We start from the raw sequence: 21,401 nt of genomic DNA, 5'->3' as shown, positions 1-21,401 counted from the left end.
ATCAACACTTCATATGATTGATCTCATTTGAACTTCTAAAATTTAACCATTGTTATGAATATGAACTGCCATTTAGATACGAATATGATAGCTGAAGACAAATTGAACCAAAAATCAAATGGAAGGTAAATTGTTCATTTTTAGGATCTCTTTTTTGGTAGTAAAATGATAATCAAATGCAGCACAACGGATGCGGCAGAAGATGTATCCAAACACAGCCCCATTCCATCCTTATTCAAACCCCAGGTCTTCATCTGAGACCTAATCATCCATTTCCTTCCTCCCACCCTTTTCCCCATCACACCACAAACTCCTACAAAATTTAACCTACAATTCTAACACAGTTCATCAAAATGTAAAATAAACAAATTAAAAACAACCCGTCCAAATATATATTTTTTTCTCATGTCTCTTGTCCTTGACAATCTTCTCCTCCTCTCAGTACCTGTAGTGAGCTGGCTTGTATGGACCCTCAACTGGCACGCTGATGTAGTCAGCCTGTTCCTTGGTGAGCTTGGTGAGCTTAGCTCCAAGCTTGCCAAGATGAAGGGCAGCGACCTTCTCATCAAGGTGCTTTGGCAAAACATACACCTTCTTCTCATACTTGCCGGACTTCCTCTCATTCCACAACTCGAGCTGGGCAATCACTTGGTTGGTGAAAGAACAGGACATCACAAAGCTGGGGTGTCCAGTGGCACAACCCAAGTTCATGAGACGGCCCTCAGCCAAAATGATGATGCCGGTGTTAGTCTCTGGGAAGACCCACCTGTCAGTTTGAGGCTTGATGGTGATGCGCTTTACTCCTGGGTATGTCTCAAGACCATGCATGTCAATCTCATTGTCAAAGTGACCAATGTTGCAAACAATGGCATTGTTCTTCATCTTCCTCATGTGTTCTACCATGATGATGTCCTTGTTACCGGTGGTGGTAACGAAGATATCAGCCTCAGAGACAACATCTTCCAGAGGAAGAACCTGAAGGCCTTCCATAAGAGCCTGGAGGGCACAGATTGGGTCAATTTCAGTCACAATCACACGTGATCCAGCTTGCTTGAGGGCAGCAGCACAGCCCTTTCCAACATCTCCGTATCCACAGACAACGGAAACCTTTCCGGCAATCATGACATCAGTGGCTCTCATCAAACCATCAGGGAGAGAGTGACGGCACCCGTACAAGTTGTCGAACTGTCATGCACAAAACAAAAACCAGAAGATCCATTCAATTATTGAAATTTCCAATTAATCAGGCAGTTATAAGAATCTGGGTCAACAAAACCACCATTATTATACGGCAAAGCCAACTAATCTGGAAAATTAGCTTACTATTTCTTACTTTCTAGTTAATTGTAATAAAATCAATATAATCCAAGCATTTCTATTTCCCACTTCGCTGAAGATATTAAAATAAGCATGAAACTATGGATCTAATGGTCAATCTCAAATCTCAAATCTAAATTCCAGCATGAAATGAGATCTGAAGCAAAACCCAGATAAGATTTAGAATGCAATGAAATGAAACCAATCATATCAAAGTCAGCAAAACTCGAATCAAAACTACCAAAACAACACAGATCTATATAATAGAAATTAAATGAGAACAAAAACACAGATTTGAGAAACGCATACCTTGCTTTTGGTAACAGAGTCATTGACATTAATAGCAGGGAACAAAAGCGCCCCACTAGCCTGCATCTGATACAACCTCTTAACTCCGGTGGTGGTCTCCTCAGAAACACCGACCAACCTGTCTTTCATTTTGTGGTACCTCTTGGGGTCGGTCTTCAACCCATCTCTGATAATGGTAAGAACGAGCTGGAACTCCTGGTTATCGGTGGAGGCGGGGTCGGGAAGCTTCCCGGACTTCTCAAACTCCTCCTCGGCCTTGACCCCCTCGTGGATCAGCAACGTGGCGTCACCGCCGTCGTCGACGATCAGATCGGGTCCGCCGCCGGGACCCCAGTCTAGGGCGCGCTCGGTGCACCACCAGTACTCTTGGAGGGTCTCGCCCTTCCAGGCGAAGACGGCGGCGCTGTCGCGGGCGATGGCGGCGGCGGCATGGTCCTGGGTGGAGAAAATGTTGCAGGAGCACCAGCGGACCTCGGCACCGAGGGCGGTTAGGGTTTCGATGAGGACGGCGGTCTGGATGGTCATGTGGAGGGAGCCGGTGATGCGGGCGCCCTTGAAGGGCTGGGAGGGCCCGAATTCAGTGCGGCAGGAGATGAGGCCCGGCATTTCTACCTCGGCGAGCTCGATCTCGAGGCGACCGAAGTCGGCCTGGGACATGTCCTTGACCTTGTACTCGCGGCCGCTGCTGCTTTTCTCGACGGAGAGAGCCATTGGAGAAGAAGGTAAAGGTTGGGAGATAATCTCTCACTCTGTTTTGCTTTCTCTGCAAAATAGGGTTTGTGGCGAGTGAGGGATTAGAGCAAGGGTAGAGTGAGAGAGTGAGGGGGTATAAATAGGGGAGGGAGGGTGAGATGGACGGTGGGGATTGGGGGTTGGAGGAGTTGGTGGATCTGGTTTTGGTAAATGAGAGTGAAACGTCTGGCGTAGTAAGCGGAAGATGATGCGGGACCCATTTGGTGGGGGTCGTGGGTTTTCTTGTGGTGATTTGATTCATCAATGGCCGGAATAGGGTTTGGAGATTATTGGAGACGTGGCGGGTTGTGGTTTGGTGAGGGATTGGGATGGTTGTGTGTAGTGTGGTCTTGCTTGCACTGTATTGTTGTCAAATGTGAATCTCAATTAACATGATGAAGAAGACAATGATAGTAATACTATTTTGTTTTGGGGTAAATTGTGGTTTATTAAACTAATAGAGGATTAAAAGCAAAGTCCCAAAAACGATTGAAAAGTAAGCAAGGAGCAAGGAGCAAGCTCAATCAAAACCAAGGTAATCAAAAAAGGCACCAAAAAGCATAGCATCGAGTCCGGGGCACAACTCAAGAAAACAAACTCCTGAATTTACCTTATGGTTTAATTAATTTGTTTGTGTAGTAGATTTTTATTCTTAGAGCATCTTCAAGGGAAGAGGCAAAAGAATAGGCAAGCCTCATTTGCCTTGCCATATCAACATTTTCATGCTCCAAGGGAATGGGCAAATGGATAGGCAAAATATACCTAATTTCCCCAACGAAGCAATATTTGCCTATTGCAAAGTGAAGAGGCATATTGAGCCTCACTTGCTTTTTATAATAAAATATCATTTCCACTCTCACACCTTCTTTCTATAAAATATAATAGTAAATGTAAAAGATAAAAATAAATAATATAATAATAGTTTGTAGACTTGCATTGCCTAGTCCCTTGGAGTGATCAACTTTTTTCATGAGACAAATGGGTACGCAACATGTCACCTAAGTTGTTATTAGGGATGACAACAGGCCGAGTATGGCAATACCATCCCCGTCCCCGCTTCCCATCCTTGACCCCATCTCCATCCCCCTTTAGGTGGTTTCGAGGAATTCCCTTTCTCGTACCTTTCGAGGGACTATCCCTCATTCCTGGCCTGAATCCCCTATTTTTTGAAATGATCTTTATGTTTGCAAGACATCATCCATGAAGCTTTCTTACACTTCTACAAAAGAAGGTGCAAACCTATGTCCATAATATGCTAATGATATAAGAATTGATAATCAGCATGTATAGAACAAACTGCAAATTAGATCCAATCACAGCATCATATGATCTATTACACAGAAATATAGTTGTGAATCTCATGAAATTTATTGTTAGTGATCAAGACTATTTTTTGGGTGGTTAAATTAGAAGTTGAAGAACATGGTTAGGACTTTGGAGAGAAATAGTTAAGATCTATTTAAACTAATGTCACAAAAACTTACAATGTTGATTCCAAGATACATTCGCGCAAGATGTATGAACCAAAATGCCAGTCTTCTTTATTTAGTTGGAATGAAGTATTAAATATAATAATTATTATTTCATTGTAATACAAAGGTATTATATTATATATTATTAATTTGAAAATAAATATATAATATCGGGCCTGATTCGAGGATAGAGATGCCAATACCATCCCCTACCCATACCCGACGAGGATTTTTATACTTCGGGGATCTCCATACCCGATTCCCGTTTTGCACCGAAATCACTCTCCTTTAGGGATTTCTACCATCCCTAATTGTTATAGTACATTTTTGCCTATTTCATTTGTCTCTTCCCTTGGAAATGTCAAATGCAAAATGTTAAATTTGAATTTGATGGCTTATGTGATAATTTGACACTTTGGAAAAAAAAAAATTAACTCCACCCGAAATGTCAAATATCATATTATTTTATTGTATTTTGAAACGTAAATGGGCTCATATGATGCATAAAGTTTAAAAGAGATTAAATGATAGTGGGGTCCATTACTAAAAAAATATTTAAAAAATATTAGACATCAAGCTTTTTGATATGTTATTTTTTATATTTCTTTTATAACCTTCAAATCTATGTATGATTTGACTACTCGATTAGAGTAACTTTAAACTTTAATTTTTGTCATTCCATGTCCATGTGGCAATTTTACATATCGGTTGGAGATGCTCTTATACAATAAAACAAAAACAGATTAAATTTAAATAATTATCTCAATGGGCTTGTAGCTCAAGTGATTAAAAGTATTTACTCTTACACCAGAGGTCCTAGTTTCGATTCCTCCTCCCCCAATATCACTTGTATAAAAAATCTGAATAACTATCACCTCTCATTAAAAGTTGTTAAGCTATATCAAAACATAATTATGTTTAAAGTTTACAATAAAAATATAAAATAAAATTTATTTTATCGCATAATTTTATTATTTTTACATTATAGAAATCAAATTATATAGTAACGTATCATTAACGGGTTTCATGAGTTAACTCAAAAAGGATTAATTTTTTAACTGGTAATTTCGCATGTATATAAAAAAAAAAGATATTTAGTTATATATCCATTCTTAGCACTAATAATATAAATAAACCCTACATCATTGAATTTCTATAAACAAACCCAAAAAATGACAGTTGACCCTATTGAATTTAAGTTTGATTATTAAATTACTTTGATACCCTATTGAGTATTTTGGGTTTTTTTATGATGTTTTAGGGTTGGGCTTGTTTTAAGAATTTGATGTCAGTTTTGTAATTTATAAGAAGTTAAAAGCCTCTTTGTTATGTTGTAAATGGGCTTTGGGTGTGTTTCTAAAATCCATTTCATATACGGTATTATTATAATTTGGACCCTTATATTAGGTATAAAAGTGAATCTTGCAAAACAAAAATTGGTTAGACTCGGACCCCACACAAAATAAAGGGTTAATCGTTTTATTAGTCCTTGAACTTTGACCAAATTTGTATTTGAGTACCTCAATTTCCAAAATGGTTCCCATAGTTCTTTAACTTTAGTTTCGTTTAGACAAATGGTCCTGCCATCAATTTTGTTAACCTTTTCTGTTAAATGCAGGGGCAAAATGGTATTTTTATATTAAAACTAAAAAAATGAATAAGAAATCATATCTTTAAAATAATAATAAAATCAAATCAAATAAAAAACCAACCAAAAAAAAAAGAAAAATTAAGTTTTGGGGGAGTAGAAATCAGGATAGAGGGGGAGAGAGAGAGAGAGTTTAATTATAATTTTTTATTCATATTTTAATTAATTTTGGTACAAAAATATCATTTTGCCCCTGCATTTAACAGAAAAGTTAACAAAATTGACGGCAGAACCATTTGTCCCAACAAAACTAAAGTTAAAGGACAGCGGGAACCATTTTGAAAATTGAGGTATTCAAATGCAAATCAGGTCTAAATTCAGAGACTAATGAAATGATTAATCCCAGAATAAAAAATTATGTTGTCCTTTTCATACAAGTCATGTAATTTGGGCCCGAGAGATCAGTTCTGAGATGGGTCCATTAGATGTGAAACACAAAGCCCAAAAATATTTAAGTGTGACCCAACAAATCTTGGCCCAAAGACAATAATCAATATTAAACAAGCTGTAATTATATTTGTGTCGGTTTGGAACTTTAGTGCCGGGCAGTGGCGTCATTGTTACGACAACTTGTGTTGTGTGGGTCCCTTCACCGACTCCTCCTTGCTTGAGCATATTTTTATTGTACGTTCAAGTACTTCTTCATAAAGCCTTTTAAATAATATATATGTAATATTTCTTGTTTTCTTTTTCTTTAGAAGCTAATCAAATCTTTGACCATTCTCTCTCTGCTTGCTCACATGATACCCTCTTTCTTTGGTGCTTGCCTGGATTGGATCTAAGCCTCTCAAAAATTATATATATATATATATATATAAACCAACGAAATATATAGGAATTGAAAATGAAGAATATGATTTGGGTAAAGAGAAAGCGTCGGTGGTTGAGATCTTGAGAGGGAAGAAAGGAAGACCCAAAACACTCTAAAATAAAATAAATTTTAAAAAAGCATAATTAATCTGAGAAGAAAAAAAATTACTATTTAATTCTTAAATTAGATTTGGGTGAGCAAAATAATGCATACTTGATCGACCACGTTTCTCCCTCAAATTTACATACATCATTACATGATTTAAGAAATAAGATACTGTTGGGATCGTGTGTGCATGTTTTCTAGTAGTTAATTATATAAAGGAAAGGGGGGCTATTTTTCTTTTTTCTTTTTCTGTTTTTTGTATTTATGAAACAGCCTTACTTTGTGAGGTCGATCGTGAGACTGTCGGGGGGGATGGATGTGGGGACCACTCTGAGACAGATTTGTAATTTAAGGTGTGCAGGAATATGAGCATGTGCTGCTGTGCATAGTGGGGTTCTGGCGGTCACGAAATCATGTTTTATCAGAGAGAGAGTGCCGTTACTATATGTATTGCTTTTGCTCATGTGGCCATGTGTGTGCTCATCAATATGCTATCTTCACGAAATTTTTATGGAGTGTCGATATTTTTTCTAGTTTTTTTTTCTATGGTGAGAGATTTGATTTTATGTCGTTAGACTCTTCAATTTAATTAATGTAATATTATGAAAAACAATGAACAATATGAAAAACAATGAAAAATATGAAAATATGTGAAATTTTTCTATATATTTATTGTTTGAAAAGAAGAAATGCATGTTTTAACATTTTCAAGGTTGTTGGAGAGGATTTTGATGATGTGGCTCACCTATTTAAGTATTCCATAGTCGTTGAAGAGACTATTGGAGATGCTCTTACCATAAGAGCACTTTCACTCATAGTGTCATGGCAAATGGCAAACACTAATCATGTAAATAGTGATTGCTCTATCCTTTTTTGTTTTGCTTTTCCATCCATTGCCATGACATTGACAACCCAAGAATAATTACTATTCATATGGGATTAATTTTATTTATATGTATGAGATTAATAAATAAAAAAATTGCTAGGTATGTATAAAAAAATATATATATTTCTGAATTTTTTGGAATTATTTATTTATTTTTTTAAAAAAATTACGTTGATGACGTCATTGCCCTTAAGCAACATCTCAGACTGTTCTTGCCTTCGAGCCTACCCAGATTTGGTAGAGCCCACCATCTGCCCAGCTAGATTGTTGTGCTAGAAATGATTTTTGAGGCCCCCTAGCCTTTTGCCTGGCTAGACTGCTGGGGTGAAAATGCTCTAAACTGGATGTTGAAAGCTTAACTAGAATATTTAATTGTGTCTCACCTCTTATGAATATAATTTCCTACAATTAATGCACTCACCCTTTTCATAACTTCGTCGCATTCTAATTGATTGCTCCTATTTTCAATTTTTCCGTTATATTTTCCAACCCACCTAATCTTATCTTTCCACACACTATAATTCTTAAAATACTCTTTAAATTTTAATTGAGTTAAAAATATGTTAGTTAAAATGTTAACAATAATCATATCTTATTAATATTTTTTATTAACGTTATTCTTAAGCTCTTCACCTTCCTCTCACTTAATCTCTCTCATCCCCATCCACTGTCTCTTTTTCGATTCCTCTTTCCCCATCTATAGTTTGATCTCCATCGCCGGCACTTCGCAGAGACATATTGTCGATCGAGAAATTTTTAGAAACCAACCATATGTATCCTTTTAACTGAAAATCCACCTCTAAATTCCTTTACTTTTTTCTCTTTGAGTACAAGCATAGCTTGCATCAGACTTAGAGGGGGAATCATTTATTGGGTTTTATTTTTCCTTAGTCCAACAACAAAAATAAAAGCACTCAGCTATTTTCTGGGTTTTTCCAAAAAATAAAAATTTATTTGTAATCTTGATTTCGGGTTTCGACTCACATCATAATACAAATTTGAATAAAAAGATTGCTATTACCAATATAGCCAGCTGCAAAATCTTTCTTCAACAATAGGCGAATAATATGTTGAAGAGAGGGTCGAAGATGAAGAAGAGAGAGAGTAAATGGGAGCAGTTGAAGATGTATTCATAAATTTAATAAAAATATTTATTAATGACATATTGCTCCATATGTCAAAAAATTATTAGTATGTACGTGAGTTAAGGCTGATGCGGCAATTTAACATCTATACAGTTTTACACTCTATTCGATATGTCAAATTAAATTATTATTTCATTATATTTTAGTGTTGATTTATTTATTGCTTCTTAGAATATAATTTTTATATTTTTAATTAAAAAATAAAATACTGAAAGACAATTAATTAATTGAAAAAGAAAAAAAATACTACAAGACAATCAATTAATTTAAATATAATTCACAATTCACCACTTGGAAGAATTTTCATTCTAAGTTGAAAATAATATAGTTTGAGCACAAGTTCTTTTTTGTTCTTTGAAGAAACTGAAATGAAAAAGGTGTATTTATAAACAAAAATTAAATGTACGATAGGAGGAAAAAGGTTGTGTGTTTAAAAAAAATTGTTCAACAGTACAGGAAATAAATTGGAAAGAGAAAGAAGGAAAAAATTTGTAACGGTCAAATCATTCAAAATAAAGAAGAAAAAAATAATAAATGAGAGTAATAGCCGGCTGTCGTAAAAAAAAAAATTATATATTAATTTGACGTCTTGCTTTTGGAATGTCAAAAGTAACGATTGTAGGTTCAAACTTCATTCCATATCAGCTTTGACAATTCAGTTGGAGTGATATGAAATGTTATTTCTGGCCAATGTGGCATTGTTGACACATCGATCGAGATGCTCTTAGAAGTCATTTTACAAAAAAGTAAATTTGTATTTAAAATTGTTAAGAATAAGATGGGTGGAAAAATAGGACAAGAGGTGAAAATAACAGCACTTATATATATATATATATTATTTTTACAAGAGACTTTCTCTAAAATAAGCAATATTTTATCATGTATGAAAATGAGATAGATGTTGCGAAATGCCTCGCGTATTAGAGCATCCACAATGGACTCCCTAAACCACCTCATTAGATAAAATTTATGGAGGAAGTAAGAAAACCCATCTCCAACCATGCTCCCTATCCAGCTCTTAAAATAGGGAGACCTCTAAGAGCTCCTAAATCTGAGAAGAGAGGATGAACTCATAGTAACTCCCTATAATTTAATGCTACTCTATTTAATGAATATTTTAAAACCTTTAATCAATATTGTCTATTTTTATATTATTTTTCATAGAGATGGACTATTTATGTTAAATTAAAATATAATTATAGCATTTATGATTCCCTAAACTGGAGGGTATGATTGAAGTTGAAATTTTATAGAGAGCTCTTAAAATAACTTTTGTATTTTTAGCTAAATTTTAACTAAAAAATAGAGAGCATGATTATAAATGATCTTACAAAATAAAGAGGCAATTGAGTTAATTTAATGCAAAGGGAGGCGATGATATAGAGTGATGAGGTTTTCTTTCTTTTTTTTTTTTTTTTTTTTTGATGATAAGCGATAGAATATTATTGATGTAAAAAAGGTAATACAAGAAGTTTGAACTCGTATCAAGGGCAAAAGAAATTCCTCGGTCACGAAGTACAATCTTCGTACAATATGTCAGAAATAAAATCAGGAGGTTCCTCGAACCAGTATAAAGAACCCCCAATATGCAAGGCAAAACGGGCTAAACGATGAGCCACACCATTAGCAGTACGACGAATATGGGTAAAACCTTCCCCAGTGATCTGTGTCAGCAAGCTCTTGGTATCCTCCACCACAGGTCCTATGACGGACCTATCTATGGAGTGATTTCGAAGTGCTGTAACGATCTGGAGAGCATCACTTTCAAAGACAACATTTTGATAACCCCTTTCCATCGCCAATATTGTATTTGTTCTTGCAGCCAAGGCCTCTACTTGTGGCGCAGAGAAAACATTAGTCAATTTAGTTGCACAACCCGCCACAAATTTGCCCGTGGAGTCTCTCACAACCACACCAACGCCACCCTCCGTGGTCCCTGGCTTCCAAGCACCATCCACATTTATTTTAAGACTGTTCTCATGTGGTGGTTGCCACATTTGTTTTATTTGACCTTGCCTACTTTGAGACCCCAAGCAATTACTAACCCGCAAAAAATCATGTAGCCTCAGAGATGCATGCAAGCTGACTTGTTCATGCCGACTTTTCTTATTATTCCATAGCAATCCATTACGTGCTTCCCAAATTGCCCAACCCACCATGAGAAAAGTTGCAAAGTCTTGAGAGCTTAGTTGCTCTGCACAGCGACATACCCAATCCTTGGGTGAATGAGCACCATTGTTCCACCTGCTACTACTTAATGTCGAACTACGCCAAGCACAGATTGCAAACGGGCAGTCACGAAGGATATGAATTAAAGATTTGACTGGGCCCTCACATAACATACATTCCTCATCTAGAGACACCTTTTTTCGTGCCAAATTTGCTTTCGTAGGTAATATTCCAGAGATAACACGCCACCAAAAAGTCTTGACTCTAGCTGGCACAATGGCTTTCCAAAGTAGAGACCAATTCCTAGCGACTGCATCCGAATTTGAGGAGGATGCCCTGCCAGTAGAGGAATGCAACGATCTGGCTACGTGGTAGGCACTCTTAACTGTGAACATACCTTTTTTATCATAATGCCACACCAACATATCGGGTGTCAGACGCAGACTTAACGGGATAGAGCGAATGAGCATCACTTCTTCAGGAAAGAAAACATTTTGCAGCAGTGGGGCATTCCATTCTCGTGAGTCGCCATGAATTAAGTCTGATACTTTTGTGATAGCACTGTGCTCAGGCCTGGGAGAGAAGATCTGGAAGCTATTGGGTTGTGGCAACCACCGATCCTCCCATATGCCAATTGTATCCCCACTCCCCACTTGCCATCTGGAGCCTTGAATAATAACTGTTCTTGCGTCACAAAGACTTTTCCACACAACAGAGGCATAAGGACTTACCGTAGTTTCAAGAAAAGAACGAGTTGGAAAATATTTGGCTTTAAGTACTTTCGTGACCAGGGAGTCCGGATTCTGGAGAAGGCGCCACCCCTGTTTGGCCAACAAAGCTAGATTAAAAGCGTGCAAATTTCTAAAGCCCAGGCCTCCCTCTTCTTTTGGAGCGCATAACCTGTCCCAAGCCATCCAATGAATTTTCTTGTTTTCAGTAGAGCTATTCCACCAGAATTGTGCAACCAGCTTGTTGAGATCCTCGCAGACATATTTAGGTAATAAAAAACAGCTCATTGTATAGATTGGTATTGCCTGTGCTACCACTTTGATTAAGATTTCTTTTCCAGCGCCGCTTAACAACTTTCCTTTCCAGGTTTGTAATTTTTTCCAGAGCCGCTCTTTTAAGTGGTTAAAACTAGCACCCTTCTTCTTATCCAGCACCATAGGAAGGCCTAAATACTGACTATGGTGATCAACACAAGGGATACCCATAAATTGCGCTAGCATCAGTTGATCTCCCCTATGAACATTCTTACTGAAACATACTGCACTTTTTTGGAAATTGACCTGTTGTCCTAACGCACGCTCATAGGTATCAAGGATATCTTTGAGAGCCATACAATCAGCCATGTTGGCCCACGCAAAGAGAAAACTGTCATCCGCGAAAAAGAGGTGGCTGATAGCAGGAGCTCCTCTGCAAATGGAAACACCTTTAAGAAAACCCTCCCTTTCCTTTTGTGCAATTAGTGCCGTGAGACCTTCAGCACACAAAAGAAACAGATAAGGGGACAAGGGGTCTCCTTGACGAAGACCTCTAGATGGGTGAAGGAAGCCGTGAGGAGTCCCATTAATCACAAAGGAGTAGCTCACAGTTGAGATACAAGTAAGCATTAACTGAATCCACTGCTCTGCAAAACCCAATTTTCGCATAATAGCTTCAAGAAAACTCCATTCAATGCGATCATAAGCTTTGCTCATATCCATTTTTAGCGCCATGAATCCTTTCTTACCTCGCCGACGTCTACGAAGGTAATGAATTATTTCAGCTGCAAGGATGGTGTTATCCGAGATAAGCCTTCCGGAAATTAATGCACTCTGACTGGGAGATATGATTTTGTCAAGGATAAGCTTTAATCTGTTAGCTAAAACCTTCGTGGCGATTTTAAACAAAACATTGCATAAACTGATCGGGCGCAGTTGGGACATGTCTTTTGGGTGCTTCACCTTTGGTATGAGGACAACATGAGTGAAATTTATTTTTTGAAGTAGGCGACCTGAAGTAAGAAAGTCCTTGATAGCTCTTGTGACATCTGATCCAACAATATGCCAATATTTTTGGAAAAAAATTGGAGGCATCCCATCGGGACCTGGCGCTTTGGTCGGGTACATCTGAAAAACTGCTTCGTGAATCTCTGCATCACAATAGTCTGTGAGTAATAGATTATTCATATCCGGTGTGACTCTCGATTCCACAGCATCAATGATCTCCCCCTCACTTCCAGAGGCAGATGAAGTGAAGAGATGTGTGAAATAGTCCAACACAACAGATTGCAGGCCCTGTTCATCCTCACGCCATCTTCCAGTATTATCCCTCAAGCCTTTAACATAATGAAAGATAAGAAAATTGCAATAAATTTGCATGAAAACATTGAACATGAAATCGTGGAAAGTGACTTGCCTTCCAATTGTTATGTTATTCATAAGTTACGCCATCAAATCTATTATGCCTATACAGGGCTCATTTGGTGATTAATATTAGATTGGATACTCTCTATATTGAAAGTATAATTAAGGAAGAAGTGAATTTTTTAAACCAAGTTGAAGGTAAAAGATGGATTACTTATGAAGAAAACTTATAATAACGTGGGAAATCATTCACTTCTACCTTCATTTCCTCCTTCAATATATCTTAAATTTAGTGACTTATCCAATTCAATCCTAAGCACCAAACTAGCGCTAAATAGGCACTATAGAATGTACTGGAGATCATCCGTAAAGAATCTTAGTGAACAATTGAAAGCCCTTTGAATGTAGAAAAATGATCAAATATGCATCAAATCAAAGAAGAAAATAGAGAATCTTTAGTATGTGGTTTTCGAACTATAAAGTTCTAAGCTATTTAATTATATTGGACTAAATACAATTCTACTATCATATTATGGGTTACTCTCGTATTTCGTCTATTCTACAACAAGAGAGGCAACATTTAAAAGACGAAAATAAAGGGTTTTTTACTTCCTTAATTAGCAGTCTACATACAAAATAACATCACATTTTGGGCAACCCTACCTCTGTATGGAAAGAAACATCACTCAACCAGTTAATATATAAAGTAGGACCCCAGCAAACAAAACAAGTAAAAAGAACCCTGTTAATGAGGTGCATGTTTCTTTTCTTTGCATAAATTGCTTTGCTAAGCAAACTAGTGTATCATTCTCAGGCAAAAAGGTCAATTTACAGAGCATGTGAGGTGTTGCTTCCAAATCAAAATACAAATGTTATAGCTATAATGAGCAGTGAGTGGACATTAAATAAATTAGACAGTGTTCGTTTTCTTATTAGTTATTTAAAAAAATTTATTTAAGAGTCGAAATCTATACACATGATTGTCTAAAATAAACTTCCATTGTTAATTAGGGACAAAGCAAAACATAGTTAATTAACCCACTAATTTATTCATATTATCCATGAAAATTCCTGCCTTGCTGGAGTAGTAGCTTGCCAAAAGCTCTTAAGCCGGGGGTTGGTGTGTGGTTGGTAAAAGCCCACTAGTTTTTTTTTTTTTTTAATTGGGAAAAAAAAAACCACTTCTTTGAATAAACAAATTGGACTATTATATTTCAAAAACCATTGACAATTAATAATTACTTGAAGGTGCACTCTCACCCACCCCCACCCTACAAAAGGAAAATGTCCACATCTCCGGGGTTGGTATTGGTTGAATTGACCAAGTTGCCCATCACCAACCCACAAAACCTCCATCTTCTTCTCTAAAACCCTAAACCTTTTCTCTTTTTTTTCTAAACCAAATAAAACCAATATCTCCTAACACCCACCAACTCCTACAATGACTTGGTGACAACATCATTTCGTCCCTTCCTTGACGAAAGAATTTTCTTCTTTTTACTTTCTCACTGAATCAATTTATTAATAAAGGATTATCACTAATTAAGTTATATGAAGTACAACTATATATCCCTCACCAACTACTAAGACATACTTTTCTCAAGATTAGGTTAAGAGAGTTTAATGATGTGCATCAGGGAGTTACAATAGTATTTCAGTTACAATAGTTAATCCTATTAATAATAGGAAATAGTCAGTTTTCAGTTACGTTGTTATTAAGCCATAACTCCATATTTATGTTTATGATAATAGCTTGTTATAACTGTAGATTGTTCTCTTTTTTTTTTTTTTTTTTTTTTGAGAAATTCTATGATTGCATTCATAATTCAGCCAAAAAAGCCACTAACCACAAAGGGCCAATACAAACTAGCCACAAAAGGGCCATTACAATAACGGAGCGGTCTAATATCAAAATTAAGAAAATCAGGTATGTCTCCACCAACGATCAAGCAAGATCGAAGAAACTCTGGCATAGGCATCCCAATTAAGATTGCAAACTTAGAATAATAAAAAAGAGATAAAGCTTGAAAAAACCAAGCCATAACAATACAAATAAAACTCTCACCAAGGAGAGATGAAAAGCTCTCACAAAGGAGAGATGAAAAACTCTCACAAAAGGAGAGGTGAAAACTACACAGAGAACCCAAAGAGTCTCTGCAACTTATTCCAAACATAAAGAAATTGCAAAAAAGATGGTGGTGGAGATCTGACGCCGAAATGCAGGTGAAGATCCGACGCTGAGCCGCAGCCGCCAATAATGGTTGGATGCAAATCATAATAAAACTAAGACAAATAGGGAAAACCCTTTGTCTTTGAAAATGGGGGAAGAGGTGAAAGGAGGAAGAAAGGAAGAGAAGAGAGGAAAGGGGGGAAGAACAATGGCTTCTTCCCCCCTCAAGGTGGAAAAGGCTCTAAGAGTGTTTTTTGGGAGAAAGGGGGCTAACTGTAGATTGTTCTCTACAAACTTATATATATTGTATAATGATTATATGAATAATAAGGAAAAATCAGTTTCAACATGGTATCAGAGAAAGGCTTCACGTGTTATGCCCGAACGTGCTCCCACACCACCCAATATGTGTTGTTCACGTGTTAAGCAATGACGGATCCAATATTTGAAAACAGAGTGGGCTAAATTTAATGACAAATGATTTTCAATTTAATTAAATTTTAGTTTCTAAGGATGAGTTTTGAAGGACATAAAGAGAATTTAACCAAAATAAAAATAAAAGACTGGACGTTTCATATTGTTGGACCAAACTACCAACTGTTCTACACAAAGGCGGCACACATTTTTTTTCCTTAAAAAGAAAGCCTCTCTAAAGACGACCTCTCTAGTTAAAATTGTTGATTTCATGAGATTCTACATTGGTTTACAAATGTCACTAACTATGTCTCCTATTTTTAAAATTATGATGTCAAACGTAACTATAATTCTCATCCAGCCAAATTTTGTCAATGATTATTTAGCCTTGTAAGACATTTGACCATAAATAAGAATAGAAGAAAGATGAGTAATACTATGTGGAGTAGAGATAGAAAAACATAAAGCATTTAATGTTTTTTCATTTTTTTTAGTACTTTTCTTATTGAAAAAGGTAATAACATACTAAACTTATACACACTACACAAATACTAGGACTCGAACCTATGTGGGAGCAAATGCTCCAAATCACTACACTAGTGGTCATTTGCCTTAAATCTTTGATGCTTAAGTTAGAAAATGAGAAACATAAACTAGGGTTCATGGACTTAAGAAAATATTATGTTTTGTTGTTTTCTTTTAACAATTAAATTATATTCGAAAGAAAATATTATGTTTTGTACACATGGCACTTATGTGGCATATCATGTAGTAAAATAGTAGGTCCTACTCGTGCCATGTTAGTATTTTAATAGATTATTTGACAGACTTATCGGTGATGAGTAAAGTGAGATGCAAAACATTAGTCAAGGGGGCAATATGGGTCACTTTAACTTCCAAGGTGCAATATAAAATTTAATCATAGTTTCAGTTAGTAGCACTGATGTAAATAAACCTATATATATATATTATTTCTAGTGAGTTTGACTATATATCTTGTTTATAAAAAAAATTTATAAACCAACTATAAAACTACATATATGTATACATGTACAATTTACATATAGATCTAAAGCAATGTGACATTTCTTAACGATCCCATATCACAATTAGAAATATTCACCAGTTAGCTGCTTCTTTTGTGGATATTCACTTATGTTTATACCATATCTAACCAAGCCCTCTCACCTAGACACATAGAATGAATGACCCACTAAGTAGAAAACCACATGGTCTAGCCCAGTTGCTAGAAATCATAACTACCATCGGTAGGGGTGAGTCTTCCACAATCTCACATGCCGAATTGGCTCAACGAAGGCACATATCGTGCCACTTTCATGCCTTGTCGCGCCATTTTTATGTCAGGATATGTGGTGGCCCTTCAGACAATGCCCATAATCACACATCGAAACTACAACACAAGGTGCTCTACCCAAATTGTTTATAAATATGGCTCTTGTTCCAATGCACTAGGTAATAGTAACTTGGCACTAGAATCCTTACTCTGCCCAATTACTTATATTCTGCATAATTAAGCTAACTTAAGTATCGAAAAGCTTTTGGCTGGTACCACACCAATGCCTAAAGTTTCACCATTTTTCTGCTCTCTTTGTAGATCCACATAATATCCTCCATACATGACATAGGGCCTACGCGACCGAAGGCTGATTATCTCTAAGTTGGGTCCATTAATGATCATCCTTTCTTTTTTGGTGATGTGATCATCAATATTTAGACATCAACAACTCACTATGTTTTCAAAGAAGTTTTTTTTTTTTTTTTTTGCCAAATGTTTTCAAAGAATTTAATTTCATGGTTGATGCTTTAACTTCATTTGGTCATTATTTATCCTCACATAAGTATAAATTCACTCATTCTCTAAGTTATATTCTGCTTTTAATTTTGAGCCTTCATTTAGAAAAAAGATAAAGATTTGGTAAGGAAGACAATTACAAAAATGGGTTTATTAACTCAAATGGTCCCTAAATTTATAAACGATTTGTATTTTGGTCCCTTAACTAAATTACTCGTTCAAATGGTCAACATACTTTTTCTTATTCGAGGAATTGATCCCACCGTTGCATTCTTTCAATATTACCGTCAAATGTAGGGGTAAATGCATCCATTTTTCTCTAGCTTTTGCCTCATCTTCCCCAAATTGAAGCCCTAAGTGCATAGAGGAATATATCCAAATTGAAACCCTCATTGCCATCTCTCTCTCTCCCCTTCTTTAAAACTATGCTCAAGCCATCCATAGTCTCTTAAAAAGCGATTCTTTCTCAGTGAAACCTACCTCACCACCATCATTCATTAGTTCGATCTCATAGCAGCAAAAGCAAGAGAAAAGCCATCGTGAATAGAGCTGCCGCCGTCATTGTCTAACCAAAAACTGGGTTGTGTTTAAGGTGGAGAGAGAGAGAAAGGGAAGGGGCTGGGTAGGTTTCTTTTCTTAAGATATTTTTTATTTTTATGTTATTTTAAATTATTTTTTAGAGAATGTTATTTTATCATTTTATATGATGAATTTTAAGTTTTTTTTTAATTTTTAAAATGAGCTATGAAAAAGACGCATATATCATTCTTGTACTCCTCATGTTGTGGGATTAATTTGCTGAATAATATAGAGTATGTATTTCATTTGAACGAATAATTTTATTAATGGACCAAAATGTAATTCATATATAAATTTTGAGATTATTTGAGTAAAAGTAACTCAGCCTCAAAGTGTGTGCATATATAGTAAAAGTTATAACAAACAAAAAACAAACAAAACAAAAAAAAAAATGCAGGCCGATCAAGCCACTCCACAATCCACATCTGACAGACTGACACCAACCGTAGAAAAATCACCAAAAGGCCAAAATGGTAATTTCCTAATATTCAACTCCTATAAACCTCAGTCGGCAGTTTGCCACCACCACCCCACACCACACCACCCATTTCTATCCTCTTCCTCCATTTTCATCCCCATCTTCTTAATCTTCTCCGATCTCTGCCAATGGAACCAGTGAACGACTGGGGCAACTCTCCCCTGGTGACCGTGGACCCAGAGATCCACGATCTTATCGAGAAGGAGAAACGCCGCCAATGCCGAGGGATCGAGCTCATTGCCTCCGAAAACTTCACCTCCTTCGCTGTCATAGAGGCTCTGGGCAGTGCCTTAACCAACAAGTACTCTGAGGGCATGCCCGGCAATCGCTACTACGGCGGCAACGAGTTCATCGACGAGATCGAGAACCTCTGCCGCTCACGTGCCCTCCAGGCCTTCCACCTCGACGCCGCCAAATGGGGCGTCAACGTGCAGCCATACTCCGGTTCTCCGGCCAACTTCGCCGCCTACACCGCGGTGCTCCAACCCCATGACCGCATCATGGGATTGGACCTTCCCTCCGGCGGCCACCTCACCCATGGCTACTACACTTCTGGCGGGAAGAAGATCTCCGCGACCTCGATTTACTTCGAGAGTCTGCCTTACAAGGTCAATTCCACAACTGGGTTCATTGATTATGACAAGTTGGAGGAGAAGGCCTTGGATTTCAGGCCCAGGTTGATCATTTGCGGTGGGAGTGCGTACCCGAGAGACTGGGATTATGCAAGGTTTCGCTCTGTTGCGGATAAGTGTGGTGCGCTTTTGCTCTGTGACATGGCTCACATTAGTGGCCTTGTTGCTGCTCAGGTATGTGCCTTTTGTGGTGTTTGTTGGTGGGATTTGAATCTTTTGTTTTATTGGATTTGCTTTGCGTGTTGTTAGATCTGATGGGTTTTGCCTAGTTTTTATGTTCTATGAATTGGGTTTGTGTAGTTTACTTGATTTGGTTTAGCAGATCTGGTTTTGACTTCCGGTTGTGATCTATATTCATTCCCATTTGTTCAGAAGATCCACTCTAAATGTTCTTGTGATATTTTTGATGTACTTCTCAATGCTTTCATTATGTATTTGTGATTCTGTGTAGATCTTGATCTTTGAAACTTTGAAATTCTTTTTCTTCTTTTTTATTTATAGCTTATAGAGTTTCATTGTATCTTTAGTGCAAGGGCACAGTTATGTTTTTTGCTTTGAGAATTTGATCCTATCATTATTCACATGCAATGTCATGCAGGTTCGGATCAGCAATTGAGCCATCACTGAGATGCAAATAGGAATGGATGTAGATTATAAAATGTGTTCTTGAGGGGATGAAAATGGAAAACTAATTTTCTTTTAGTTAATTAAATATGAAGTAGATCTGCACTGCACGTTTAGTTTTGGTTTTGCTTGTTTTCAAAATTTACGGATATGCTATGGCAGGGCTAGTAGTAGTACTGGATTATGACTTGTGTCATTTTCTTATATCTGTTTTTCTTTTTTCTCATTTTTAATAATAAAATAAAATCTCATAAATGGTTCAAAATAAGATCTATAGGAGGGTAAATTTCATTTTCAACTCTAAATTGCATTGAGGTTATTTTTGTGCTTTTCACCTAAAGGGTGCAGCCTTGTTTGGAGTATTAAATTGCTGGCATTGCTGTCCTCTTAATAGATTGCCTTTTCTTACTCCGTTTTTCTTTTCCTCTTTATTTGGATATAGGAAGCTGCAAATCCCTTTGAGTACTGTGACATTGTCACAACCACAACCCACAAGAGCTTGAGGGGTCCTAGGGCTGGTATGATCTTCTACAGGAAGGGACCTAAACCACCCAAGAAGGGCCAACCTGAGGATGCAGCCTACGACTTTGAAGACAAGATCAACTTTGCTGTTTTCCCCTCCCTACAGGGTGGTCCTCATAATCACCAGATTGGTGCCCTAGCTGTTGCTCTTAAGCAGGCCATGTCACCAGGGTTCAAGGCCTATGCTAAACAAGTCAAGGCCAATGCTGTTGCCCTTGGAAACTACCTGATAAGCAAGGATTACAACCTTGTCACAGGAGGAACAGAGAACCACCTTGTTCTGTGGGATCTCAGGCCTCTTGGGTTGACTGGTAAAGTGTTGAACTTTTTCCATCTATAAACGTGATGATCACATAGATGTTGTTGTTGTTTTTGTTTTCCTTGTGATACAATTCTAACTCCTTGATGATTTTCTTTAGGCAATAAGGTTGAGAAGCTTTGTGACCTATGCAACATTACCGTGAACAAGAATGCTGTTTTTGGTGACAGCAGTGCCTTGTCTCCTGGAGGAGTAAGAATTGGTAAGAACTGCTATACGAATTGGCTTTTCCATTGTGGATAAGAATTATAATGTATTTGATAGAAATTAAAGTTCTGCATAGAATGAAGTATCACTGTTTACTTATTGACCATGGTAGTGCTGTATTCAACAATCTATTAATTGACCATGGATGTTTAAAAACAGGTGCCCCGGCCATGACTTCAAGAGGTTTGGTTGAGAAGGACTTCGAGAAGATCGGGGAGTTCCTTCACAGGGCTGTAAGTCTCACCTTGAAAATCCAGAAGGAGCATGGGAAACTACTGAAGGACTTCAACAAGGGTTTGGTGAACAACAAGGACATTGAAGAACTCAAGGCTGATGTTGAAAAGTTCTCAGCCTCATTTGAGATGCCCGGTTTCGTCATGTCCGAAATGAAGTACAAGGATTAGGCTTGGGTAACCAATATTTTTATTATTGTCACAAATATTTCTGGGTCTCACCTGGCATTGTGTTGATCAGAAAAGGAAAAGAGAAAAAGCCTTCATGCCATAGATCAGCTGTTTCTTTTTTGTTTTTGTTTTTGGTTTTTCCCAATATCCTTTTACAAGTTTGGATGTATTATGGTACGAGTTTGAGATAAAATCCTCTCAGTAACAAAATGCGTTACTTCTGTATTCTCTTGTTCATCTACAAATAAACAATGAATTCTTATTTTATTAAATTTTATTATATCATATTCTCTGTTC

The 21,401-nt window shown here is 37.0% G+C and overlaps 2 protein-coding genes across 2 annotated transcripts; one reads left to right on the top strand and one right to left on the bottom strand.

Annotated features, from left to right (window-relative positions):
- Positions 31-2,560, bottom strand: LOC18793654 (adenosylhomocysteinase). Its single transcript, XM_007222548.2, has 2 exons — positions 1,627-2,560; positions 31-1,185 (listed from the first exon to the last, which is right to left on the bottom strand). Exons 1-2 carry the CDS (start codon positions 2,335-2,337, stop codon positions 439-441), a joined length of 1,458 nt encoding a protein of 485 aa, XP_007222610.1. The 5' UTR covers positions 2,338-2,560; the 3' UTR covers positions 31-438.
- LOC18793358 (serine hydroxymethyltransferase 4) lies at positions 18,246-21,401 on the top strand. Its single transcript, XM_007222868.2, has 4 exons — positions 18,246-19,202; positions 20,095-20,485; positions 20,594-20,695; positions 20,860-21,401. Exons 1-4 carry the CDS (start codon positions 18,525-18,527, stop codon positions 21,102-21,104), a joined length of 1,416 nt encoding a protein of 471 aa, XP_007222930.1. The 5' UTR covers positions 18,246-18,524; the 3' UTR covers positions 21,105-21,401.

Source organism: Prunus persica, chromosome G1 (assembly GCF_000346465.2).
Source record: "Prunus persica cultivar Lovell chromosome G1, Prunus_persica_NCBIv2, whole genome shotgun sequence".
NCBI lineage: Eukaryota > Viridiplantae > Streptophyta > Magnoliopsida > Rosales > Rosaceae > Prunus > Prunus persica.
Note: the sequence above shows the minus strand (reverse complement) of the source record. Positions and strands in the feature narration are given on the sequence as shown.

Coding starts and splice junctions, on each gene's coding strand:
- LOC18793654 (XM_007222548.2), bottom strand. CDS start 2,337: ATGGCTCTCTCCGTCGAGAAAAGCAGCAGCGGCCGCGAGTACAAGGTC. Junction 1,186..1,626: donor ACTCTGTTACCAAAAGCAAG/GTATGCGTTTCT, acceptor TGTGCATGACAG/TTCGACAACTTGTACGGGTG.
- LOC18793358 (XM_007222868.2), top strand. CDS start 18,525: ATGGAACCAGTGAACGACTGGGGCAACTCTCCCCTGGTGACCGTGGAC. Junction 19,203..20,094: donor GTGGCCTTGTTGCTGCTCAG/GTATGTGCCTTT, acceptor ATTTGGATATAG/GAAGCTGCAAATCCCTTTGA. Junction 20,486..20,593: donor CAGGCCTCTTGGGTTGACTG/GTAAAGTGTTGA, acceptor GATTTTCTTTAG/GCAATAAGGTTGAGAAGCTT.